Consider the following 27,731-nt stretch of genomic DNA (forward strand, 5'->3'; position numbering starts at 1 on the left):
TTTTAAGCAACGTCGTCTTTGGAACATGGGATTAGTGTTTTTCCTAGAATATAATTAAATATTCAAAACATTAGTCCCATGTTCCCAAAGTCAAAAAAACAAGACTCTCTTTTGCCAAATAGTTTGCTCACATTTCTTTGGATTTCAGTTTAAGGCATACATTTTTTTTTTAAAGTACCTCTTGACTTTATGCGGGCTAATTATACTGTTGATCATTCTCTCTGTTACCAATAAGGTGCTCCAATATTCATTTTTTAAGTCAACAGCACTTTGGAGAAGCAATTTTGGATGGAGAAACTACTTTTCATACCAAGAAAATCAATAAGAAAAAAAATAATAAACTCACTTGTAAGTGAAAAGTAGGAATAAGCTTTTTACTCCCTGACATTAGATGTGATTGCTTCCTCAGATGTCCCTCCCGCTTAAAGTTCCCATAAGGTTGAGAAAACAAGGTTTATGCGTGTACAATTTAAAATAAAAATAAAAAAGTGGTTCAAAGTTTGCAGCATGATCTGGACCCATCTTAGAGTGTCAGATAAAGTGGAATTAAAGAAGTCAGACATTTCCACATAATAAGATGATCTTATTAAATACAAAAAAATGGTTGTGTATAATTCAATCATACCAAACCACACATGTGACTTACGTCAAATCAGTCACAGCATGAGTGGAAGTAAAGGAATGAGAAAAACAGGGTAAAGAGAATTATCTTTGCACGCAAACACCACAACAATAAACCATGCTGCATTTGAGGAGAATTTAAACTATGAATATTGAATTATGTACACATTCCGCCTTGTTGGCTAAACACTTAGAACTTTCCTCCAGGTCTCTTTGAGGTCCGAGTGGCCGAGTATCTGGATTCTTACCCCGAGCCGGAGCCAAGTGGTGTGAACAAATTTCTTAAAGGACTGGGTAAGTGCTGCTCTTTCATCAAATGTTCACTTTTTGATGTTAAGTTTCAAGGCTAATTGTTTTTTACCTTAATTTAGGAAACAAGATGAAGCTCCTACAAATTAAATGAACACACACCAGCACTCTGGCTTTTACATCAACGCCTTCAGAACACTTGTTGCTGCTGGACTTGCTGAGGAAATGAATATGGATGTGTCGACATGTGAATGGGACGGAGAAGAGTTCAGAAAGAGGTTCATCTCAAAGCCATGTATGCATGTTTGAAAGCAGTGCACTTTTATTGGACGAAAACTGGACACGGTATTTCCCTTTTTTGCCATTTTTTTTTAATGACACCTTGAGGACGAGGCACTGTGTCTTTGGAAAATAAAAACAACATTCCAGCTACTTCATCTCAGTTATCAACCTGAACACGTGGTTGTTACTATTTTTGTTTACTTAGACAACGTGTGCATTTTACAGAATGCAACTTTAATATGTGAGCTGCAGTCTTGTAAGTACTTTACAATTTAAAATCTGTATGGTTCCAACCTGATGCATGTTTTTATACTGTACATTTTAATGTAAAATCCCATTATCCATGTTGCATTCCCTTCAGCACAGAACCGTTTACTTCAATCTGTTTGTCTATCAGATCAAGTTTGTATTGTTTATTGACTCTGATCAGAACATTTCAAGTGTTATCACTCCTCCTTAATCACAATGAATACTCACATTTTAAGGAATTTGATTCATTTTCTATCCTTGACCTTCTCCTTGTTAACTGGAGTTGTAAATATTTTCTTTACATTTTGCACAATGTTGAGAACCAGTGTACAGCCGTTGGAATATTTTTGTATGAAATCGTGATGTGTCCTACTTTGAATAAATGGAACACCTTGGACAGCGTAATGAGTGACTATGGTATTTATTATGCTAATGCTTTTGGTTGTTGCAATAGTAGAACAATCCTGGCATTGAGACCTGTGTGGGAGACCATAAATATGTTGTCACCAAGAGCTCATTGCAGTAAAAATGAGGATATAGCCCAATATCACACAGTTTCCATTTGTCACAGTGAACTTTAGTTTGTACAGAATATGAATACGACACCCTCTGTTAAGGGGGGAAATGGAAGAAACCTTGGGCAGAGAAACCGTGATCCCTCTCCCAGGATGGACAGATGTGTAAAAGATGTTGTGTGTAAAGTGAACAGAGCGTATATTGTTGTTTTTTTCAGATATTTTCAACATATGATACTGTGTCCTTTTTTTGCATAATTTCAACAAATTATGAAATGCTGTTTTTTTTGCACATTTTCAAGAATGTACTATACATTGTAGTTTTTCCAAAAATCTTCGACATACAACACTTAAAACAAAAGGGCGTTACTAAATAACTTAAACAATATTATCCCAGAGGAGTATACCCTTCCCAAACACAAAACGTGGCTCCAACCCTAAGAGCTGGAACCAAAATACAAATACTTTAATGGAAGAGTTTTCTTTTAGAATGGTTTTCTGGGGTAATCTCAATGCGGAGCAATAAAGCAGTAATCTTCTACAGGCCATGTCTTAACATGCATGCCACCATTGTTGACCACATGGGGGCGATATTTCCTTGCGCTTCCACTGAAAGGACTTGCAGCAGTTCTGTCAAATGCACTGAAGCGTTTCAGTGCATCAACATCAGCATTTCAGATATAATTACAGACTTGGTATTTACGTATCCTTATACCTACAAAATCTGTCGTATGTTTGACAAGTGATGGAAGTTATTTAGTGGTAGAAATATTATTACTTATTAGCCTGACTTTATGCATTCAAAACTAAAATAAGATAAAGATAAGATAACATATCTGATTAGTTTTAGATTGAGGTTTCAAAAGTATTAGCCTCAAATATACTTAAAGTACCAAAGGTAAAAGTTCTCACTCTGCTGATTGGTCCATTTCAGAATAATGTATATTATATGTTTTATAATTATTGATCATTAAAGTATAAAGCTGGTAAAGGTGCAGCTAGTTTTAGTTACTTTGTATACTGCAGGGTAGCTTGTGAACTTACTCCAGGTGGAACTAAAGTCTGATTTAAGGGTTGATTATATTTCACATCATTAAACTAAATTTGCAAAGTAACTAAAGGTATTAAATACATGTAGTGGAGTAGAAATACGAATTAGCATAACAAGGAAATCAAGTACAAGTACCTCAAAATTGTATCCAACTACAGTACTTGAGTAATTGTACTTTACATCTCTGTCCTCCGCTGAACTTAGAAACATACATTCCAGCTGTTCACGGGAATTATTAAGCCTTAAAAACAGAGAACAAAATACAGTGGGGCAAAAAAGTATTTAGTCAGCCACCAATTGTGCAAGTTCTCCCATTTAAAAAGATGAGAGAGGCCTGTAATTTTGATCATAGGTACACTTCAACTATGAGAGACAGAATGGGGGAAACAATCCAGGAAATCACATTGTAGGATTTTTAATGAATTAATTATAAATTCCTCGGTAAAATAAGTATTTGGTCACCTACAAACAAGCAAGATTTCTGGCTCTCACAGACCTGTAACTTCTTCTTTAAGAGGCTCCTCTGTCCTCCACTCGTTACCTGTATTAATGGCACCTTTTTGAACTCGTTATCAGTATAAAAGACACCTGTCCACAACCTCAAACAGTCATACTCCAAACTCCACTATGGCCAAGACCAAAGAGCTGTCAAAGGAGACCAGAGACAAAATTGTAGACCTGCACCAGGCTGGGAAAACTGAATCTGCAATAGGTAAGCAGCTTGGTGTGAAGAAATCAACTGTGGGAGCAATTATTAGAAAATGGAAGACATACAAGACCACTGCTAATCTCCCTCCATCTGGGGCTCCACGCAAGATCTCACCCCGTGGGGTCAAAATGATCACAAGAACGGTGAGCAAAAATCCCAGAACCACACGGGGGGACCTAGTGAATGACCTGCAGAGAGCTGGGACCAAAGTAACAGAGGCTACCATCAGTAACACACTACGCCGCCAGGGACTTCAATCCTGCAGTTCCAGACGTGTCCCCCTGCTTAAGCCAGTACATGTCCAGGCCCGTCTGAAGTTTGCTAGAGGGCATTTGGATGATCCAGAAGAGGATTGGGAGAATGTCATATGGTCAGATGAAACCAAAATCGAACTTTTTGGTAAAAACTCAACTCGTCGTGTTTGGAGGAGAAAGAATGCAGAGTTGCATCCAAAGAACACCATACCTACTGTGAAGCATGGGGGTGGGAACATCATGCTTTGGGGCTGTTTTTCTGCAAAGGGACCAGGACGACTGATCCGTGTAAAGGAAAGAATGAATGGGGCCATGTATCGTGAGATTTTGAGTGAAAACCTCCTTCCATCAGCAAGGGCACTGAAGATGAAGCGTGGCTGGGTCTTTCAGCATGACAATGATCACAAACACACCGCCAGGGCAACGAAGGAAGCATTTCAAGGTCCTGGAGTGGCCTAGCCAGTGTCCAGATCTCAACCCCATAGAAAATCTTTGGAGGGAGTTGAAAGTCTGTGTTGCCCAGCGACAGCCCCAAAACATCACTGCTTTAGAGGAGATCTGCTTGGAGGAATGGGCCAAAATACCAGCAACAGTGTGTGGAAACCTTGTGAAGACTTACAGAAAACGTTTGACCTCTGTCATTGCCAACAAAGGGTATATAACAAAGTATTGAGGTTAACTTTTGTTATTGACCAAATACTTTTCCACAATCATTTGAAAATAAATTCTTTAAAAATCCTACAATGTGATTCTCTGGATTGTTTCCCCATTCTGTCTCTCATAGTTGAGGTATACCTATGATACAAATTACAGGCCTCTCTCATCTTTTTAAATGGGAGAACTTGCACAATTGGTGGCTGACTAAATACTTTTTTGCCCCACTGTATATATTTGTTTAAGATTTGCATCTTAAATTAAATATTTTTGGCTTGGAGCTGAGAGCTAGACAAGCAGAGGAGCTTGGAATTAACAGACACAGAAAAAATGTCTAAGTGAAAATATTAAAAACTACTGCTTTCTGTTCAGATGAGCTAGTGTCAGCGTCATGGTATAGTGCATGCTGGCTCACTGGCATGGTTGCGACACTAGATGCAACTGAGCCAGCTTCAATGAACTTTGCTTCACTTAATAAAGTTTTGTGAGAAAGTCCTATTTTTGGTGTTGATCTTGGATGAGATTTGTGGACAAAACCACAAATATAGAATATGCCAACTGATTATGTCCAAGAGGCCTGATGGAAATGCACTCTTCTATCTGCTAAGGCTCCCTCTTCAGAGACAGTTTCATTTCACTTCCCGTGATGAATGACAGCAGCCCACCTTTAGGAGAGATTTGATAAGTCCTGATGAGATACTCACAGCAACTCAAATCAGCGCCAATAGATTAAGGAAACATGCTTATGGAAAATGTCATAATGTCCACCAAGACAAAGAATGACCTGGAGTACAAGTTTAACATTGATGTAGAATACGAGTACTTCATCCACTGACCTTTCAGTCGTCTATCTTTCATTTAGGCGGATGTCAAACATCACAAGCTGGTCTCCAATGTTGCTGCTAGGCCATACAACCTTCTCCACTGGACAATCTCAAAGCCTTCTAGCACTAAGGCAGAATGTATACAACTATTGAACAGTACCTCATAAATTAGTTCTTGAGAGGAAAATAGAATGAATTGGTACATTTTCTGTTTCTTAATGCGTGGTTTTCTGTGGTAATATCAAACAAACAGGGAATAAGATCAGCTGTACACAGATCATTAATGGCAATTTAACAATAAAGGAGGAAAACGTACACTGTCAGTGCTGTGTTAGGAGACTCAAGACACATATATGTTGTAATCATGGGAGTCGTGCTGGGAAGGAATTGTGTCTCAGAGGTTTAAAATGTCAATAATATATACTCTTTGTTCTTTCCCCCACAATTTGGATGATGACAAATGTAAGAATAACCCCATTTAATAGGGGACAAAATGTTCCCCTGACTCATAAAAATCATTAAAATAATTAAATAAAACATCTTTCTAGAAACCTGTTTATTCTTCAATTTGTTCAAGTTTCCGTATGTGCACTATGTTTTTGTGTTGTGTTGTTTTTGGGCTTTTCATGCCTTTGCATCTATTTCTGTGATAGCTGCTTTAAAAGGTTTGCCTCAAATCAATTTGACTTTCGTACTGCCACTTTCTCTAATGGAGACTGGAAGGCCGGATCACACCGCTGGGAGGTATCAGGGCATAATTGAGCTGTTGGCCTCTGTTGACCATCCCACACACGCCACCCACTGTATTTGCACTGGACTCACTCTACTGAGCATGTGTGTAATGCAACCAAGCAAAACAAAATGTCCTGTGGCATGAGTACAACCCTGTACGCCCTGCCTCAAGGGTTGCTGGTTTTTCTTTTTTTAGCTTTGAAATAATATAGCTGTTAAACCTACACTTTGAAACGTTAGGGTCTTCAGAGACAATTCCACATCCAGCTAAAGGAGAGGCTAGCCAGCTCCAATACATCGTCAGCCAGCTAACCAATCAGAGCAGAATGGGCTCTGGTTTCCGACAGAGGGTGAAAAGAGGTGCTGCAGCACAGGCAGTATGAGAAAAATTAATTTACATTAAAGCTTGTAAACATGTGACTTGAAAATGAACACACTATGTCTTGTTTGCGTACTTTTTCACATAAGTTTAGGGGGATCAACATGCCATTGTGAAAGATACTGAACCCAACATTTCTCCCATAGGCATTTTAACAGAACTGAAGTGTATGTAATTCACACTGGAAAAAAGTGTCAGCTAAATATGTTACATTTAAAGTTTGTGCTGGGATGTAGTTGTGCAAATCCCTTCAAACATTTCAACGGAGTTGTTAACTTCTGAGTTTGAAATGTAACATTTATCTCTATGTCTCCTTCCTCAGTTCCTCAAAACAAATTGCATTAAACGATAGGTTTACAAGTACATCTTCAAAGAATACTCACATGCCCATATGAACATTGGAGCCGCGTTTTCACTCTGTAATCTTTTCTTCTCTTCACCGTTCAAAAGTTCAGTCAAAGCTAACATGCTGCAGTCTGTCTGAAGAAATGTGTAATGGAATTGTTTGAGTCCATGGTGAGCGAAGACGTGTTTCACATCAGTTTTTCTAACAAGATGTCATTTTGTTTTGCGTGTGTTATGCATAAAATACACTCAGCATAAATGTAACCATAAAAGCCACATGTTGAGAGCGATGTTTCTTAAAATCACACACCAAACACTAATATAGCACGAGCGGGAACAAAAGAGAGCCCTTTGGTGCAGATATTCTAAGATGAGCCATCCCAGTTGATTACCATAAGGAAAGTTGCTTTAGCTCAATTTTGTTTCCCAAGATAAGTCTTTGAATGATAATTATAATGCGAGCCTGATAAAGAGCTGACCTGTAAATGAATAATACTTCCGACCTCCGGGACAAATGACTTGGCAAGAAAAACCCAGAGAGCATTACAGTCAGGGCGGAAGATATTTTGAAATAGAACGGGAGTGTTTGCGGATGTGGGCCATAAAGATAATTTAGTGACTTGAGTTTACAGTAAACTGTCATTTTGACCTTATTAAGATTGTGATTCAATATTTGTTTGTTTACATCCATTGTTTTGAAGTCTTTTTTAACCTCCACAGACCTTAAATGACCTTGAATGTTCTCTTAGAAAGTGACCAAAGGATCAAATGTGAAGTCTTATAAAGTATCATTATATTTGTAGGACAGTTAATAAGCATTGTGGTATATTGCAATACATCTCAAACAGAGGCTTACATATACACTAAAATGCTATAATTACAAATATTTGAGTGCAAAAATAACCACATATGCAGTATTGGTAGCACTGAGCCCTTTACTTTTAGTCTAAAAACTATTACAATTACCCCAAAACTAACCTCATCCGTTCGTTCTACTACAATGCAGTTCAGTCTTCTACATATCACACTTGGCATTTAATGGATGAGGGCTTTTTATTTTAGTTCAACAGTGACCTTCTTTCCTTACTTGTTGACGGTAAAGAGATGATGCAGACAGTAAGTGCATTTTGGGTGCTTGCTACAAGAAGCAATACGTCTTTTTCGAAGTTAAAAAATACAGAAGAACACTCCCTGGCCAGAGGGGTTGTAACATTGGGAGATAATGACGTAATGCTGCTGTTGGGTGCTGAGAGGTACTTCAAAGTGTCTGGTTATCTCCAGAAGCCCTGTATAAGCTTTTATGAATGAATGAATTTTAGTGATTCATGCATTGAATGAGAAATGGAATATGTAATTAACTGAAAAGGAAATACAGTAGCTCAATATAGACAAACCAAACACTTGTAAAGTTCAACAGTGACCTTATCTCCGCTCTGGCACCCTGCTTGTTGACAGTCAATAGAAGACAAAGACACAAAATGTATGCTGGCTGTTAACTAGAACCCATTCTATTGCTCTTCAAAATTCTCAAAAAGACTCCCTTGTCAGAGTGTGTCACATTGGAAAAAATGATGTAATTGTGCTGATGGTTTTTGGAAAGCAGGTTGGCGTTGGAAGGTGGAAGAAGGCACCTTGAAGTGTCTGTGATCTCCGGTTTCCCTGTATCAGCTAACATGTCTTCCTACAGCTAACTTCAGTATTTCAACCATTATCACGGTGAGACCACTGTTAAGCATTACATCCCCTATATATTCAGTATTTCAATCTTAAATTATATCTAAAACTGCGTTAGTAAATAATCATGAAACTGAAAATGTGTCATTTAGTGGAAAGGAGACACAAATTTAGAGGGCCAGTTAGTATTTCATTCTCCCAAAACTAAGAATGGTTTTGTTTTTGTTACCTTAGGTTGAACCATTAATACCATGTGGGGCTGCTGCATCTGAACCCACCAGCATCTTACTTTGCTTAAAGGTTGCTTAGAGGATCACAAAGAAACAATTGCATTCATCATCAACCAAATTTAACCAAAAACTGTCGACCGTTCAACACTGCAAGTGGAAGGGGGACAATTGAAAGATGACAACAACCTAATTTGTATCCTGTCGGAGACAACCTCTGTCCAACATGAGACACTAAACCTTCAGCTGAAACCTGGAGGCGCTAAACACAATGCGCAGCCGAGACTGATGGATCATTGTTTTTTTAGGGGATTGATCATAAACAAAAGTATTTGACCTGGTGGTGCTCAAGGTGAAGTCATGAGGTTACCAGTGTCTTCTAGATGTATCCTTTGGTGAATATAAATGTCAGTATAAAACAAAAGGCCAACCCTTCCAATTGTTGAGATATGTCAATCTGGACGATACATTGACGTACCAATTCCATATGCAACACCTCCTCTGCTAAATTAACTCAAAATGTCTTCAGAATCTTTAAAAATATTGCCACCCTAAAGAAGGCCACAGTTTCTGATCAGTTCTTAAAAACATGAAATTACTGACTAAACCTTACTAAATATTACAGTGAACACAAGGCTCATCATCAAACCGTTGTGGACAAACGGTACTTCCCATTTCTTCTTTAACCAGGACATATCGTTGTATGTTTTACCCTGAAAAATGATATGGTTTTGCTTTGAAAATATCTTCTTTGATTTTGGGTAGAGTGGCCCGACAGTCAACATTGTGTCATTTTATGGCCTGCCTACACACACATCTTCCATGCTCACGTACAGCCCTCCCGCCACCAATCCTTCACCCAACCCTCCATCCCACAAGATAACTTACCGTAGCTTATTACTCTCAGCCAGCCAGCCACTAAATCATTGACATGTTTACTATAAAGCCAAGTTCATGGATTCCAGGAAGGGGAATAAAATAGGTTTGTATTGCACACCTTCTCCTTCCTCAAAGCACTCACAACTTTATGCTCAATAAATTACTTTGCTGATATGATACGGCAGTATTTGGGTTAGGGTTACTAAATAACAGAGTCAGTTAGGCAGCTGTTATTGCAGAGACATGCTAGAGCTAATGGCCCAGAGCCATTAGTCATTACCATAAAATAAAATGAGAAGTCAAATAAAAAGTCTAACACACATCTTTGAAGTTAGCTCAGAGAGAAAGAGCCTTTTTCCTGAGGATGTACCTTTGTTATTTTTACCTTAATGTCCTGAATTAAATATGAATGAAGACACATGTTGTATCATGGGAGTCGTGCTGTGATAAAATGCTCTTTTCTCTGCTTGGTGGAACATGACACATTGCCTTCTGAAGCAATTCTAAATCTTCCAAATTCAAATGCAATCAATAAGAGGTCACTATTTTGGATTCACCCCTATGATTCACCCTGTAGGAACAGAATGTCTAGTCTGATGTAACATGCAGTCCAGCAACCCTGTAGCAAACAACAGAGCATTCACAGAGAATGGTGACTGTGTGGGAAGACACTCCTGTATCGCCACCTGCTACCTTATCACTCAATAAATGGAAATGAATCCTTTATATGTATTGTTCGGCTGCGGCATACAGGTGGATGTAAAAACTACGTTGTGTGTCTTTTGTGTTTAATGTCCAGTATATTAACGGCTGTCTCATTCAGTTTGCATTTGAGCAAAAAAAAGGAACAGATGGGGGATATTGTCGACAAAAAGAAAATGTGTCTGTCAATTGAAAAATGTATTACTCTATATGTGTTTGTTTACTGGACTAGAGGTGAGGAGTATTTGCCTAATGTGTGTCTGTTTAGGCAAGGGTGGGGAGGACTGAAAGGAAAGAGATCAACATAGAAAGACACAAGGAGGGGTGTCAGAGGGCATGAATGTGTATTCTACTTGATTTCTTCAGGGCTATTTCTTTTCCTTTTCCCCTTCCTCCTCCTCCCACCACCCACCTCAAGGCAGAGATTCTGTCTGAGCTCATTTACATAAAGTGCTAAAAGGGGAGCTGACAGAGCAGGGCAGGTGATACTAGGCAACGGACGTTGAGCAAGGAGGACCCAGAGCTCACACTGAACACAGACTCTGAGCACACACCCACCGACACACACAAACATACACACCTGTGACTCCAGCAGAGTATTCAGACCAGTGCAGAGGAGGACTTTGGAAGAAACACTATTACAAACCCCTCATTTCCTGCTGGCCTCTCGGAAGACAGCAGAAAAATGCATTTTCGAGTGCAAAGGGAGTGAGCTGAGCCAGAGAGATAAAAAGGGGATCTTCTTCATCCAACAGGTAAACTGAACCTTTGCTCTAAGAATAATCGACCTTTTAAGAATTGTGACAGAGATTTTCCTAAAAACAAAGGGCTAAAAAAACTCAACTCAAGATTATTGAATTCGTCTTAAATAATAAGTGGCATTCCCTTTCCCTTTTTTCTCTCTTCAGTCGAAAAATACACATCCAAGTTCAGGTGCATCATGATGTGATGTAACTGAAGTCCAATAGCAGCTGCACCATTCATAATGACATTTATTAGGTCATTTTCTGTATATTCAGTTAGGATTATCAAGTATCTCTATGCCATTTCCTGCATTCTTTGTGGTGTTTACACATGCTGCAGGTCTTTTTTGTCTGAGCAAACCGCCTCACGTTCAGTTAAACTGTCTGCAACAGTTCACCCACTCCACCTCCAGTTCAAAAGGCAGGGAGATCGGGTTTCATTCACGTTTCAAACTGAGAACAGGTAGGGCAGCATTGTGGATGACGGTTGAGCAGAAAATACACATAGCTGAGCCCGACACAAAGGGTCTGAAAAAAGAAAACAGCAGCATTTTACATGAGGCTTGAAAATGTTTCAGTTTGAATTAGGTCACAATAAGCTGTGATGTGTATACAAATGGGTCACTGGGACAGAGAAAAATATGGACCACTGATAGCGAGGAGGCTGTAAACCTCATCTCAAAACACAACACTGTTCAAAGAAAATAAAGCGACCCTCCCATGATTCTAGTTAGTTTATATTGGTTAAGTAAGGACTAAGGTCTGAGTTAATATTTGACTCTGGTGTACACTGCAGGGGCCTCTAGTTTGACCCCTAATACCTTTGAATTACTTCCCCCCCATTTGGACTCTGGACAACTATGCAAAAAAGTTAGCTTTTTAAATAACGGTTTGGTGTTGTATGTAACTTTAGCAAGACAGAATCCAAAGTGGCTTCTGCGCTCTGGATAAAATGAAATGCTGAGACATACAGCAGCAAAAGTGTAGCCCTCCCAACCACTTAGCTTAAGTAAACCAGGACAGTACTAGAGCATGGGAGGAGCTGTGGTGGGATCTACTATAAGCTCTCTTATCTAGGGTTCTCACTTTGGTCACTAAAAGCCCTCAGGTAGCACGGCGATAGACCGTAGCTATACTGCAAAATAATAAATCTCCCATGCAACTCCAAATATCAGCTCTAGAGCCCCCACTCTGATTACCATCAGAGAAATATTCTCAAACTGAAATACCCGAACTGTACCTGAAATGATTGTCAATCTGTATACACTTTACTTAAACAACATGTCAACTTAATAACAACAACACATATTCCACGACTCGGTTCAAAACAAAAGAAATAAAAGTACCCGGGATTTTAGTCAGTTATGGTACCCTTGTTGGCGCGCTAGATGGAGCTCATATTCCCGCCACAACGGCCGACCCATAGACGTATCTCCCCGATGAAATAATCCCGGTAGTCCTCCTGTTGGCCCGATGTCCTTCTTCTGTCAACCGGCAGCAGGCAGGCACACGAGTCTCTTAAGATTACGTCTATACTGTTCAACTACTAAAACAATAAACCCGGACTCCGGACCACGCAGCTAAACATGAGGCTAACTTAGTCGTTGCTACAGTTAGCACGGGGATTCCCAATCGGTGCGCGAGATGAAACATGTAATTGTGGTCTGGTGTAAAAATATTAGTGTTGTTTTTTAAGAGGGATTTTTCCATAGGCTACAATAAAAAACAGGAACAATAAACATTTCCTTTGTAATCCCTTTTATTTGAAATCAAAAACCTATGATTTATTAGTTTAGCCTAGGATATGCGCACCAACTCGTATCATTCATTCCTTGAAATATTATTAACTGGCTGAAATCAGGGAAACTGTCAAGCGGAACGTCTCATGACAAAGTTATTTATATGGGGATAAAACAAAGCTTTGTTACGGGGTTTTTTTGTTGTTGTTGTTGCTTTTTTTTGGGGGGGGGGGGGGGGGTGCGTCAACCCGGTTGGGACGTAGAAGGGGGTCCGCAAAAAAAGTTTGGGAACCGCTGAGTTAGCATACAGTCTCGCAGTTTTGCAGTCTTGTGAATTTGTCACCAAATGGGTTCCACGCTCTTCTCCCAGGCACTTGAACACACAACAGTACTTCTATCTTATTTTAACATTGGTAACCCAAAATAAATAAAGAAGTTTTCCTCCGGTCTGAACTTCTCAGTACTTTGCCTCTTCCTCCTTTTCGCGCTTCTCCGACCTAAGTCCCCCCTCTTCTCAAACCCGGTAGGTTAGAAAACTGAACTCTGATTTGTTCGCTATACAACTGACCCCTCTACAACCAATACAAATGTGAAGTTCAAGGACTTCTAAAACATAGGAAATATGACAACTTAACGAATAACTGACACTGAATGTACTCTTCTTGTAAGTAAGTGACGACGAAACAAAACGATATGTCAATACTCATACGTATAACCTTTTTCATTTCTTTATAAATGAAAATGTAAGCAGAAATTAGTAGGGCACTACACAAGTTTAACAACAACTGTCAAATCAAGGAACTGATCAAGCTAATGTTTGCTAACCTGAGCTAACGTTAGCTATCTCACACTGATGGTTATAAAACAGACCAAGTAAAGCTGTGGCAGCGTATTGCTTTGAGCGCAGGTGTGTTAAATATTTCCCACTAGGCGTAAAACATGTGTGTTTGGTAAAGTGTGTGCCCAATTGGGTGTGTGTATCTGTCTTTTTGTCTGCAGCTAATCTTGCATAATACTGGACCCGGGACTGGATCAGCTAATATGTGTTGTGCTCATACATGACTGTATGCTAAGGAGTTTTTATCCGTTGTGGTGATTCACAATTTTTGATAAACTATTTTTTTAATGCTTTAGTAGAAAAAAAAAACATTTCCTTCATTTGGTTAAGCTAAACGCAAACCTTACCTAGCCTCTTGCAAGCCACATTTTGCCCTTTCTCGCAACTCGAATACTTTCACATCCATCCACGGAAAAGTTTGGTTTAATGTTGAACCAGAGTATCAGTAAATGAACTGCTCACAAGGCAAGTCGATATATCCCTTTTATTGTTATCTGGGCCACCATTTTGACTGTAGGAACCCTGGAGGTACAATTCAATACGATTCAACCATTTGTCTGTGAGAGAGGGAGATGCAACTATAAGAGTCTAAGGAGTACAGGTTTAGTTGCTCATGAATACACATTTTAATCTGTAAAACAAAGAATAAGTTTCTTTTTTTCAAGACTTTTAAGTCTCTCAAACTGCCTTGGTATACCCAAAAAGCAACTCTTGACTACCACTAAAAGTCTCCTGCCAGGTCCTGAATTTCTGAAAATAAAGGAAAATATTTCATCAATGCAGGGACATAAAGTACCAAATAGATAGAAAACTGGAAGCTACTTCTTACCAGGCAGCTAACTGTGGACAATTAGCCAACGTAGAAGTTAGATTTGTTACAAAATCACTTGCAATTAAATCAACTGGGGATATTTTAAGACCTCAAATAGATAGATTAAATCAAAAACACAAAGATAAGCAGAATTTAGGGATTCATTTGACTTGAGCCTACAGGTTTGAATTTAACCTTATCTTATCTTACTAATCTAAAAAAAAAAGTCAAACAATTCTGTGGAAATATATTTTGTGTTATTTAAGGTGTATGGTAAGTGAGAGCCTGGTGTTGCGTTGAGGAATTTAGGGATCATTAGGAGTGAAAAAAAGTACTGCCTGAGGCCATCTTCACAATGGGTTTCACTTCAACGGCCTTTGACAATGTGAGGCTGTGTTGTTATTTATTTAGTGTTCATTATGAAGGTAAGATGGCCTGGGGCTTTCTAAATAAGTCTCCCCCTTTGAAAGACCTTGAGCTTGATCTCTATGATCTGTGAATAATATGAAACATAGTATTAATACATTTCAAATTGCACTTAAAGAACACAACACAACTCTCATAACAAAGCTCAGTTTCTTGAATTCAGTTCCATTTGTCATTTTGAAGGTGCCCCGAAGCAGCATCATTTCAATATGTGGAGCAATTCTGTAAATATTTGAAATTCTTGGAGGTTTCCTTGTGTTTTTATTTTAGGATTTAGCTGCGCTCTCACTGGACGGCGATGTTTGTCTTCCTAGTGTTAGATTAGATGGGGTTAAGAAAAATACTCCACTGTGACAAATTACATTTGATCTGTATACACTTCTGTACAGGAGGATCCAGCAAGTGGCCACAACTGATAACAGAATTTCAGTTTGAGCAATAGGGAATTTTAGTCTTGAATAGTGATTAAGGGAGGCTTTAAATGGATAAGGCAGGTCTAATTATACAGAAAAATCTGTCCTCATCCTACTAAAGCATGTTGAATTCAGCAGATACAAAAAGAGAGAGTTGGCGGAGAAGGAATTTCAAGGGTAGATGGAGAGATTAGACGCAGAACAAGCAGGGACTTTGTGTAGATGGGAGTGCTGAGACAGGGCTAGCCCTGAGGGCACAGAGAGGAGAACACCTGTGCTCTAAAGGACTATCCATCATCCCTAACACACAAACACACACACACACACACACACACACACACACACACACACACACACACACACACACACACACACACACACACACACACACACACACACACACACACACACACACACACACACACACACACACCAGTATTTTAATCTTAAATCTGAAAGAATAAGATGAGGAGGCCAGACTAAAAATAAATCAGTAATTTGGTTTACATGTGGTTAATGCCCATATTTCTCAACACCAATCTTGTGACCTACAGTGACCTACATTGTCTCAACACCTGCTCAAGAAATTAATGATTTAAAGATTTGACTTTGCCGTCTGATGCACAGATTAAGACACTCATGGTCATAAATCATATTAACAAAGCCACCTGTGTTTATCCCTGATTATATTCCAGGTATGGGCACATACTGTAACTCACCCAGAAAAATCTTTCATCAGCTGCTCGATGCAAGGAGGGTCCAAGGACCCTGTGTTCCAGCTGGTCTACTTTTGCACGCTACAATGGCTACCATATTCAATTTTTGGGGATACCTGTAAACAGCCCAGCGGTCATTTGGCTAAAGGCTGTCAGTAACTCCCAATTTAGTGGTGCGGTACACAAAAAGTATCCTAGCCCTATGAGAAGCTACATGTCGATTATCATCATATTTAGAGTGGTTTCCATATAAGTTTCTGTGTTCTTGAAGAACCAAACAAAGAGCACTGATATCAGATATCTGCCACAGCCGTTTACATAACTAAGTAATGATGCTTTTCCCCCAATGGTTAAATCCCCTTTAAATTTAAAAAGATTGTCAGTGGGCTACATTTTTTAAAACAAGTTCTGAAAATGGGGCCAGGCATTTTTCAGTAGTCCTGCTAGGAAACAAACAAAAAAATGACCCTATTCTCGGAGGTATAGGTTGTAATGATCCTGTGCATGTGTTTATTTGTACTGTATATACTGTAATTGTACCAACAGAGTGAAAAACTGAATCTCCACTTGGGGATTTAAAGTGGCTTTTTCCTTCCTAAAAGGTGTCTCCAGCGTCGTGTCAAAGGGTAAAATCCTAACAGGAGCACTGAATGTCAATAGTTTAAAATAGTTAGCAAAATAGCACTCGGGCTACAGTATACTATATTAGATAATAAGATAAGATAAGATTCAACTTTATTGTCATTGCACAGAGTACAAGTACTAGGACAACGAAATGCGGTCTCTGCATTTGACCCATCCTAGTGTTAGGAGCAGTGGGCTGCCATTATGTACGGCTCCCGGGGCGCAGTGTAGGCAACCAGTGTCTTGCTCAGGGACACCACGGTGGCACTAGGTCTTTCGGGGACTTGAACTGGTGACCTTCCAGTTCCCAGGCCAACCCCCTATGGTCTTCGCCACCACCGCCCTGCACATTATTGGAAATGTGTGAAATTGGAAAGGGTTGGTTTACCTTATCGTTTTCCCTACTTAAATTGATATGCAAAAAAATATGGAAAAGTTAAAAGCTGCTCTTCTTATAATAGCAGACATTGCTATCAATATTGCAGTAAGTAACCTGACATTTTGAGGCAAAAAAGCAGCCAGTAAGTTAAAAATGACCTGCCCCATCAGCTGTGAGACATCCGCCCAGCAAGCCATCCCAAGATAAATCATTTACCAGTCAACGTTACACTCAAATACCAACTCTGGCTCTTCAACTTAGTCAGTACAGGCTTACAATTTCAATAATTAATGCTGGAATAAAGGGTTGGGAATATGGCTAGCCTTAGCATTTCCTATTCGGGGTCTCTGTCGCCAGTTAAATGAGCTCATGATTGGAAAATCATGTATTATGTTCCATAAATAACTAAGCGTTATATAAACAATAACACAGTGTGTGTGCCCCACAATATTTACGGGATGGACATTGACGTTCCCGTTCCTTTGTTGCCATTTCACTGACTCGTTTCATTTGACGGTTGCTTCAGTTCCACATATCACTCAACACATTCTTCCCATTTGGCATCACACCTGTGATGGAAACTCATTGACAGACTTAAATCTTTTCAGCTTATATCAGTATTATTCATTATGTGAGAATCAAAATGGGCTTTATAACATGTGCAATGATGTACTAGATCTTGTTTACTTGTTGGGATTCTGTTTGTCAATGGTTGAAATGCAACTTTATGATAAAAGCAGAAAGGTACCTTCGATATGAAAACTAACCTGTACATGTGATCTGTTTTCTTTCAGATAATTCCGAAGTTAAGAACAGATCAAGAAAAAGTAAGAAAGAGCAGACAAGTCCGGAGGGGAATCAACAAAGGAGGGTTAAATATTCCTGAAGATGGAACCACAGATTTGGCAAATGCAGGTCGCCCCTCAAAGCTCTCCGGGAGAGCTGAAAAAGACAGTGTCAATCATGAGCCAGCCGGAGTGCTCCATCTGCTACAACACCTACGACAATGTCTTCAAAACACCCAAGCAGCTGGAATGCACCCACACATTCTGCCTGGAGTGCCTCTCCCGCCTCATGGCAGTGTCGCTGGGTGACCAGGAAGAATACAGCGGCAGCCCTCGCCTCTTATGCCCCTTCTGCCGTCACCCGACCACACTGCCTGAGCAGGGACCCCCGGCCCTCACGACCAGCCGAGAGGTCCTTTGCAAGCTGCCCAGCCACCAGCAGCAGGAGGAGCCGGTGTGGCTGGAGGGGGAGAAACTGTGCTACAAAAGCTCCAAGCAAGACGCCGGCTTGGGCTCCTCTGAAAGCCCCTCAGCCTTCTGCATCTGCATTGACATTGGGGCCAGCAAGGCAATAGATGCTCCGATCCAGACGGGGCCCCGGACTTATGGCCTGCTGGACCGGCTGGCAGACTGGAAAAGGATGGTGCTCTTCATGGTGCTCATCGTGCTACTTATCGTGGTTGTGTTATGGCCACTGCAGTGTGTGTTCAGCACTGGGAACATGCGCTGTATGCGGGATCACGTCATCCCGAACCCCACTACCACAACTACCACCACCTTCAGCCCGTTCACCAAAAGACCGGGTCGGACTCAGTGAACTTTAGACTGACTACTTCACTATAACCATACATAATATTGGATTGGAGCACCAAAATGCTTTTTTGCCACATATTTTAAAGCCACTTTGTATGTCCTATTTAGATGTTGGACTTCTGCATCCCTAGTGTTTGGTTTCAAAAATGGGGTGGGATGAAAGGGATGAAAAAACACAGACTGAAATAATCTTCACTGTATTTATCTATTATTGTGTCATTAGCTTGAGTTGAATTAAAAAGATGTACCCATAGCTGCTTTAATTCTACAAAGATGGAAATCACTACATGTAAACTCAAAGTCTAAAGTGGTGGGAGATGATCTCTGACAGGTGACACAAACGTTTACCGTAATCCAAATCTACAGAGCGTACTGGATATCAGATGACAGAGCATGAGTGCGTTGATATAAACAGTTGTTTCCAAACCAAACAGTAACATTATTTTGAACTTTGATTTGTAAATATATGATTCAGTTTACAGTAAGAAAAAATGAAGGTCACAAAACAGAAAGATGAATGTAAACCCAATGTGCCAACATCAACTTTATAAAGTGGGCTTTTCGTCATGGCCTTGTTTACAGAACATTGTAAAAAGGGAGACTTTAGCTCGGATCATATTTCTAGGAAACATTTGAGCCTCCTTAATTAGATTAGTATCATTTAATGTGATTTGGCACTTTGTAAGTTAGTGGTTTAATCTTTGTGACGCGCAGGTGTATCACATTCCCCTATAAATAGCACACAGCTCCTGACGTGCTTAAACGCAAATAAAAAAAAGGTGCCATTTCCCCGATTGCTGTTTATTATTTCTTCCCTATCTGACCCTTAAACACAAAACCATAAAAGAAAAGCCTTCCTTTGGATTGGAAGGAAGGAAGTGCCTTTATTTTTATTCCTGCCTTAGGTGCGTCAAATAAAGGAAAAGTTTGGATTTGGGGGTTTTCCAAATACCTCACTTGTGACGCATGGTTGATAGGACAATTCACACTAAATTCTAACAGTCATTTAGGAGCGGCCGTTATAAAGTGCTACTTCCCTGAGAAACTTACGGTAAACATGATTAAACAATACATGCAGATAGATTAGAAAAAGGCTCCGTCATGGCTTCAAAATATACTCTAAAATCAGAATGACAATAATAACTATTTATGTAAAAGAATGAATAAAAGTTCAATGGCTTTATTTTTTCTGTAGGGTCTTTACACATTTATAAAAAAGGAAGTCAAGTATGAAACTGTCTGTGCATTCCAATGAAGCAGAAAAAAACTGCTTTTTTTTTTTCTTCCAGAATGCGTTTCACGCCTTGCTTTTAAATTAATTTGTGTTAACTTGTTTTCATGGGGCATAATTCTCGATCATCACACGGTTCATGAAGTCGACTGAAACCGCTCCAGAGTCACAGAACAGAAACAAAACAAAGTCCAAGTGCGACTTAACATAGTGCCATCATAGATTTTTATTAAACTATATGATAATAAACCATTTTGTTGCCATTTCTGGCAGCTCATTGCATCAGCATTTGCAGCCTATACAGCAGAAAGGCGTCTGGGCAGAGCCAGTGCAAGAAGAGGGGGAGAAGGGGGAACAACATGGGAGTACACCACTACTCACTTCAGGCATACTGCGACCAACAGAAACAAGGAATCAAAAACAAAAAGACATCATGTTCAAGTAAAAGTAAGAGGACGAGCAGAAAAGCAAATACCGTGTGACTACTGCATACCTTCACGTAAGCCGGTTCAACTCAAAATGTACTCAAAGGTGAAATTACACCAAAAATATAACAATTCAGACACATTACAAAATGCAAGAGTGGATAAAACGACCAATTAGAAATACCATTTGAAATGAAACGAAAAGAAAAAAACTAACACTTAAAAGTCTAGCGCACTACCAAAAATACTCCCACAGCCGACAGACATCCACACACACAGGCCAAAGATTCAGCAGTTTCACACTTTCAAGTATTGATGTTTCACCATATCATTAAAAAACAAGTTTGACCCATAGAGGCAAAGTGAAATACAATAAAAATCTAAATTATCCACAGCGCAAGATGGTTCAGAAACACAGAAACAAAACCCATGAAATTCATTCATCAGACAGAGATCACAGATCAGAAGAAAAAGGACAAAAGGAAAACAAACTGAAGAATACAAACATCTTCATTGTCCAGATTTTACCCAAGTACATCGAGCGGTGCAGCATACCTTCAGACAGACATCGGCCTTCACTGACACAGGGCATCAATGCCACACATTTCATAAAACATAGCTTTTATTCACATAAGGAATCAACCATTGGAATACACTTGCAGCAGTTTATGGCGGGAAAACTCTCAACGCTGAGGGAAAATACTAGAGGGACAGAAGTTTCAGCTGAAACTCTAATAAAGTTATTATTTTAAAACAGAACTCACACAGAGTAGCTGCTGCGGCTCTGTGCCTTTATTTTAATATCCCGCACATGTCAACGGTATCAAATTACAGTTTATTACAGTGCAGTGTCTGACTACTACTTCAGTTCATTTTGTTATGCACTGTATTTACGATATTTATTCAAATATATTTAGAGGCCACAGCAGCAGAAACTGGCCAATGAATGAGTGAAGAAAAGTGAGCGTCCCTGACCTGGTTCGCAAACATCACTGTTGAGAAAGATGGTCTGAGCGCTCATTAATTGCTGATTTTGTCTAGTTTCGTTTTTTTTAAGGACTTGGTTGGATGATCAAGTGGTTCCTTTTTAAATACTTTGGGTCAGATTTCAATGCTTCTGCACTTGTATTTGAGCAGGATCTTTTGGTGCTGATCCTGGAGGCTATAAATAGCAAACAATCTGGCAGACGGTGCAGAGGGCTCAGTGCTTCACGGCACCACAGTCTTCGTTATCGCATCAGTGACGTGGGCTTACTCGCCCCGCTATCATCAAGCCTGGATTACGTCCATCTTCCAAATTACTTTTCGGAGACAAATCTATTCTTCAATCTCAGGCAGATGGCCATCTGGCCCGCGCCGTAATCGGCCCCTTTTCCCTCGTCTCCTTGTGACCATCTCCTCCGACAGATGTTGAACTGCATCAGACCCGCTGATTTACGAGGACAGCCAGTCAAAACGAAGCTGAGAGACGGCGGTCGGCCAAGCGCGACGCCAAACAGCCATTCAGGAATCCTTTCCACTCGTTTCCTGTCAAATGTGGACCGCTATTACAATCGATCGATAAATCTAACTACAGCGCTGTGGACACTGCTCAGACAGTGCTGAACCCTGATCTCTTCCACCATAATGACTCTTTATACATGTATAAATCTCATAGGTTACACAAATGTCCAGAATTAATGAAATAATGAACATAGTGTGATTAGTAGGACAGACTTTTTCATGATTGAGTTTATACTAAAGTGGGAGCAGCTGTGGGCCATGACAGAGAGGGCGGATCAATTTGTCCAAATGATGACCTGGAATTCTCACAGAGCACAGAACAGCTGGTTTGCATATGCAGAAGATTTCATGCCATACAACTCTTTAAGAAATACCTTTTTTTAAAACCTGAATTTATCCTGTTAAACTTTTTGGAGGAAAGGGCTGGTTTGCCCTTGACCTGTGCCTAAGGGTTCTTCAGCAGGTTACATAACTGTCCCTGCCATCACTCAGCGGCCACAATAATGACTGCCGCAGCTGGAGGGACACAATGCCGAAAAACAGTCTTAAGCTCAAATGAAAGACGGAGAAAAAGGGATAGCGAAAGTGAATTCTGGCATCGAGCGGACGAACAGCTTAGCATTGACCCCTCCTCGGGTCCCATACAGTTCTGTTCAATTCAGGCCTAACTTTCCGTCACACAAAGGAAAAACTTCTCACATCAACTTTGATTTCCAGAATTTGGAAAAGTGGTAAAAGTTGAGGTGTAACAGCACGATTTAGAGGGAGTACAGACACATCCCGAGTCAAGGCACTTGTTGAGAAAGAGAGAGGAAGTGGGGGGAGAAAGGGGGGAGGGCCCTGAGCGTGATCATTATGCTGTGGAGTCATCCTCTCTACGGAGGGTAAGGTTAGACTCGGTCCAGCAGGAGAAAGGGGGTCTGCTTGCAGCGTGCAGCCCAGGCAGGGTGCACCGATGCTGGGTGTAGGCAGAGCGACTCACTCTCTCCTCCCCCAGAGGGACTTCAGGCGCTGATGAAGCGACACCTCCGCTGAAACTGAAGCAAACGCAAACAGACAGGAAGACAAGTGGAGTTAATGGCTGGTGTCACTTTGAATCATGAACATCAGGACAGGATGTAAATCAGGATATGGAACTAAAAGCAGTATTTACCCAGCATGCAGTCGCTACACACGGACACACGGTCAATCTGAACTTGGATTTCAAATGTAATAGATTTTAAATACGTTTTGAATTGACTTGAAATATACTTTCAACATACTTTATAGACCTCATTACATCAAGTTGTAATTGCTGGGCTATTTGGACGATGTCATGCTCAATAACAGAGAGCTAGCAGCCAGAAAAAGGCTCAAGGCTGAGAAAATGTGCCTTAAAAGGGCCCTGTATGGCTCAGGTTCATATTTATATGTTGTGCCTCTACTGGGACATGTCTCCATGCTTTAATGTTCAAAATGCTCTTTATTTTTCTCATACTGCCTGTGCTGCAGCACATCTTTCACCCTCTGTCTGAAACCAGAGCCCAGTCTGCTCTGATTGGTTAGCTGACCGGCTCTCCTGTGATTGGTCAAGCGCTTAGAGATGCCCTGACCCTTAGCCAATCGGGTTATAATGTGTTGGAGCGCTAGCCAAGAGAAGTGTGAGTGTTATGTGGTGATGTGCAGTATACAACAATGCCATATACAACTTATTCCAAGTAAACAGAGGAGTCCAATCGAGGAGTTTCAGGCAGGGGTGGGGGTGCTTAGTGTGCGGGAGAGAAACTTCCTCTGGAGGGAATTTTGGGATTTTAGACTTTGCAGACCATTTACATGCACAAAAACATATATATCAAACTACAGGAAAGGGAAAAAATAAAAAAAGCAGTACGCGCCATCTTTAATGGCCCTTTATGGCTGCGAACAAAAGCAAAACCCTTTTTTAATGCACTGACATAGTTCAAAGGATGAAACCATACAAGAATATACGCATTTTCATGCCCCAAAGGGGAAGTCCCCAAAATTGGACCTTGAATGTACACATACATTATTACTAGAATTCCTGCCCCACAATTTGTGCCTCCACCAACCAGTCAAGTCGCAGTAAACATTCATGACTGTCCAAAATGCCATCATTTTATCAAATTATCCTACAAGATATTTGTGTAAAACTTTCATAATTATCTCTGTAATTCTACAGTAATGGCCAAAAATGTATTTTGTGTTCAGAGTGACCTGCTACCAAATTATTATCAGTTCATACTTAAGTCAAGGAGGAAGTTTGTGCCAAATCAAATGAACTGAGATTCTGGAACCCATACTGTACTGTAGGTCTAATATATATATAGGGACAAGCTGTCATTTTAGTATTTTTAAGCATCAAGAAAAATCTACTGGATGAAATCTGCAACATTTGTTTAAATGTACTGTTCCCCTGGTGATTAAAACACTGAGTATATGTATTGTGCTGATGACCCCAAAGCAGAGTCACTGCTGGGCAGTGTTAGAGTAGTATACTAATTAGAGTACTCTAATTACTTTTATCGAGTAACGAGTAACGTAACGCGTTAGTTTCATGCGTTCGGTAATCAGTAACTTAGTTATTTAAAAAAAAAAAAAGTAATCCGTTAAAATCCCGACTGCAGCCTGCTTTTTGTCAGACAGTTCTGTGCCACCTGCGGATGTGTCAGCGGAGGCGCAGCGCTGTGATGCGTCTGTGCCCTGCTGCTGACCTACATTACCTGTGTGTGCGTGTGTGTGTGAGTGTCTCGAACCCCCGGCAAGATGGCAGAGAGGTCAGCGTTTTCATCGTGGAAGTACGCACATTATTTTCAATTCACCAGCGTAGAGGACAAGAACAACATAACGGTGCAATGCACTCTCTGTGTTGTTGAAAAGCTTCTGTCGACCTCAAAAAATTCCACTTCGAATTTAAAAAAAACATCTTGCATCGAAGCACCACTCTATCCCGCTGGTAAGCAAGGCCTGCTGAGGAGGACGACGGTGGTGCACCAGCGTCTGAGTTTTAGCTCAGCTACCCTCTCTGCCAGTGAAATTAATAAGATTGTCGCCGGTTATGTGGATACGGAGCCCCTAAGGTGACATGAAAAAAAAAAAAAAGTTTCACGTGCTCACGTGAAACTTTCACGTGCGCACGTGAAACTGGTGACGCACGTGAAAATGGTGACGACTTGCGAGCAAAGCAGCAATGTCCTTATAATAAAGACCGAGATTGAAATATAGCGCAACTAACTCCTGTACTGTAGTCATTTCTTTCACTGACTGTCTCCAGTATAGTATACGCTCCGTACCAGTAGCCCTATGGGCCAGCCAGGCTACATCAATCTACAGCTTTCACGTGCGCACGTGAAACTTTCACGTAGGGGCTCCGTATGTGGATGAGGAGATGCTTCCAATTTCAACTGTGGAGTGTCCATCTTTGAAGAGTAAATGTGAGTTTAGGCCTGATACTTGAATAGTATTTTCATAGTTCAGCTATTAGGCTATATTTGTAATGTGCCTGCTGTGTGCCAGTGAGCGATTTTATTGTTCGTTTTATTCGGCATTTTTGTTAGATCTTTGATTGGTCGTTAATTTATAAATGGATCTGAATCTGCAACCTGTTTACCTCAGATTCTGTTTACTTAAGCGCACGTAAATTGATGCACTTTCATAACTGCATCATATCGGCTACCTGGGCTGGGTACCAAACGTTAGGCAACTCCTGAATGTTGATCACATGTTCTGTGATTTAAAATAAATAAAAATAAAATGCTATGTGGCATATAACTGACTTTTCTTTCTTATTGTTATCCTGCAGAGTTAATTTGGTTGGATGATGTTATTCATTGTCAGGACGTCTCGGTGCATTTAAAGTAGGCTGTGTGTCTGCGTCAGTTAAGCTGCAGCATGTGCGAGGCGCTGCAAACGGCTTTTAATTTTCGGTAATCAGGAGTACTCTAACGCGTTACTTTTATTAATAGGTAACGCTGTAACGTAACTGATTACTTTTAATTGATAGTAACGTTGTAACCTAATTAACTACTTTCCAAAGTAACTATACCCAACACTGCAGGCTATGTGTCCCCATTCACACACTGTTCATTTGTATCAGTTTGTAGTCCTAATATGCATTTATTTTAAAGTACCCATATTGATTCTATTCAACAGATCTGAACGTGCCAGAGAGCGTTTATACTTTGAAGAGCAAACTCAACACCTTTTTATTTTTGGCTTGTTAGTGATATGTATTTATTAGAATATTATTATTTTGTATTTTTTTAATTAATTTCATCTATTTTATTCTTGTTTATTTCACTACTGTTTTTAACGACTTCTATTGGTTTAAGTGTTTTTATTAATCACAACGTTATGTGTTACTGTTTTTTTGTTTGTGAAGCACATCCCTACAGTACATAACACCTGTGCTTCTATTGGCTAGTGCTCCGACACATTGTACGTGATTGGCTAAGGGGCGGGAAATCTCTAAGCAGTTGATAGAGGGTGAAAAGAGGTGCTGCAGCACAGGCAGTATGAGAGAAATAAAGAGCTTTTTGAACATTAAAGCATGGAGACATGTCATTGTAGAGACACAAAATACAAATATGAACCTGAAAATGAGAATACCCCTTTAAATGTTATATATACTGTATGTATGTATATATATATATAGTACATACGTACATTTATTTTCTTATTCCTTCAACTTAATTAAACTAGACAGATTTTGTACTTCTTTCTGTGTTTTTTTTATGTCTTTTATTTTTATATTAAGTATATTGTTTGTTTCATTGTTGGAGGAGCCTGAGAATCAACATTTTCAATGCTGGAATAACACTGTCGCGAAGGTGCATGTCGAATAAAACTTTGAATCCAAATAGAAAACATTTTCATAGCAATACAGTTCTAATGCTTTACAGTGAAACTGCATAAAGCAACAACTAAACCCTATCACACAATTCTACCGCATTCACTGAAATGCAGACCTTTCCACCACAGTGCTGCAGTACATTTGGATGATATTGCAGTTTTGTTCACTTTGGCAGGAGAAAAATACCATAACAACTTTCATTTTAGAACAAAAGAGGCTGAATGTATTTCAGTACTCACAGGGATTAGACAGAGCCATGTGGAGGTCGACAGCGATGGTTTTACCTCCTGGTGTTGCTGCTAAAAGACGTCTGAGGGCTTTTAAAGTTTATGTTCTCGTACACACTCGATGCATCATCATTTGTCATCCTAGAATAACACACAGCAAAGAAAAATCTCGGATTAGCATTTTCTGATGAAGCTTTTGTGATTACATGATTGATAGTGTCCACTCGTGTTACACTCACACAGAAGAAGAGCGCGAGGACGTCATGTTGGATTTGGACCTCGAGTTGGTCATCTGGGGATATTTGATATTGGAATATTCCCTCTCCTTCAGCTTATTCCTCTGCAACGTGACAACAGGACAAGAGGCAGATAAAAGACATGGATCTCACAAGACGCCGTGCAATACTAAATGTGGACCTGAATTCAACTTTAAATAGTCCCAGATGTAAGACAGTGTGTTACGGTTGAAGAATAGAAATAATTACAAAGCCAGAGAATGGGGATAGTATTTAAGGAGTTTGAGAATTAAATTATTTAGTCACCCTCATTACTTTCATTTGATTTGTTACACTTAAAATGGCCCCAACAGGCCGCCGTATAGCTCAGTTGTACTGCAGCAAGGTCCCCATGCAGAGGACCCCGTGACCATCCCCTCCGTCTACCCCCTTCAATTCAACATCGTCAATTGAATCAGGACACAGTTAGCCAGGAGAAAACATCAACGGTGGCAGCACTTTGCTGAGGTGTTTATCTCAGTGCTCTAGCTGTGAAACCACAACTCACACTATTCTCCTTAGCAACTCAAACACATCTTACATAATCATTTCAAAGCCTTCAATACTGTGTAAAAAAGTGTTATTTGA

The 27,731-nt window shown here is 40.0% G+C and overlaps 3 protein-coding genes across 5 annotated transcripts in view; 2 read left to right on the forward strand and 1 right to left on the reverse strand.

The window, feature by feature from the left end:
* dennd2c (DENN/MADD domain containing 2C) overlaps nt 1-1,806 on the forward strand; it is a 29,389-nt gene extending 27,583 nt beyond the window's left edge. For both annotated transcript variants that reach the window (XM_063895473.1, XM_063895481.1), the window contains exons 18-19: nt 829-915; nt 993-1,806. In XM_063895473.1, the coding sequence (XP_063751543.1) occupies nt 829-915; nt 993-1,024 (119 nt within the window). In that variant the 3' untranslated portion in view covers nt 1,025-1,806. The remainder of the gene's footprint in view (nt 1-828; nt 916-992) is intronic.
* A 9,015-nt stretch (nt 1,807-10,821) lies between these two features.
* Nucleotides 10,822-19,427, forward strand: LOC134864175 (RING finger protein 223). Its single transcript, XM_063882977.1, has 2 exons — nt 10,822-11,101; nt 17,830-19,427. The coding sequence occupies exon 2, from the start codon at nt 17,924-17,926 to the stop codon at nt 18,635-18,637; it is 714 nt and encodes a 237-aa protein (XP_063739047.1). The 5' UTR covers nt 10,822-11,101; nt 17,830-17,923; the 3' UTR covers nt 18,638-19,427.
* Nucleotides 19,428-20,070: 643 nt separating this feature from the next.
* The window catches only part of ptpn11b (protein tyrosine phosphatase non-receptor type 11b), a 44,958-nt gene continuing 37,297 nt past the window's right edge, over nt 20,071-27,731 (reverse strand). For both annotated transcript variants that reach the window (XM_063882965.1, XM_063882955.1), the window contains exons 14-16: nt 27,108-27,208; nt 26,881-27,009; nt 20,071-22,829 (exon numbers count right to left, since the gene is read on the reverse strand). In XM_063882965.1, the coding sequence (XP_063739035.1) occupies nt 26,922-27,009; nt 27,108-27,208 (189 nt within the window). In that variant the 3' untranslated portion in view covers nt 20,071-22,829; nt 26,881-26,921. The remainder of the gene's footprint in view (nt 22,830-26,880; nt 27,010-27,107; nt 27,209-27,731) is intronic.

The sequence above is a fragment of the Eleginops maclovinus genome, chromosome 1 (assembly GCF_036324505.1).
Source record: "Eleginops maclovinus isolate JMC-PN-2008 ecotype Puerto Natales chromosome 1, JC_Emac_rtc_rv5, whole genome shotgun sequence".
Classification (NCBI taxonomy): Eukaryota; Metazoa; Chordata; class Actinopteri; order Perciformes; family Eleginopidae; genus Eleginops; species Eleginops maclovinus.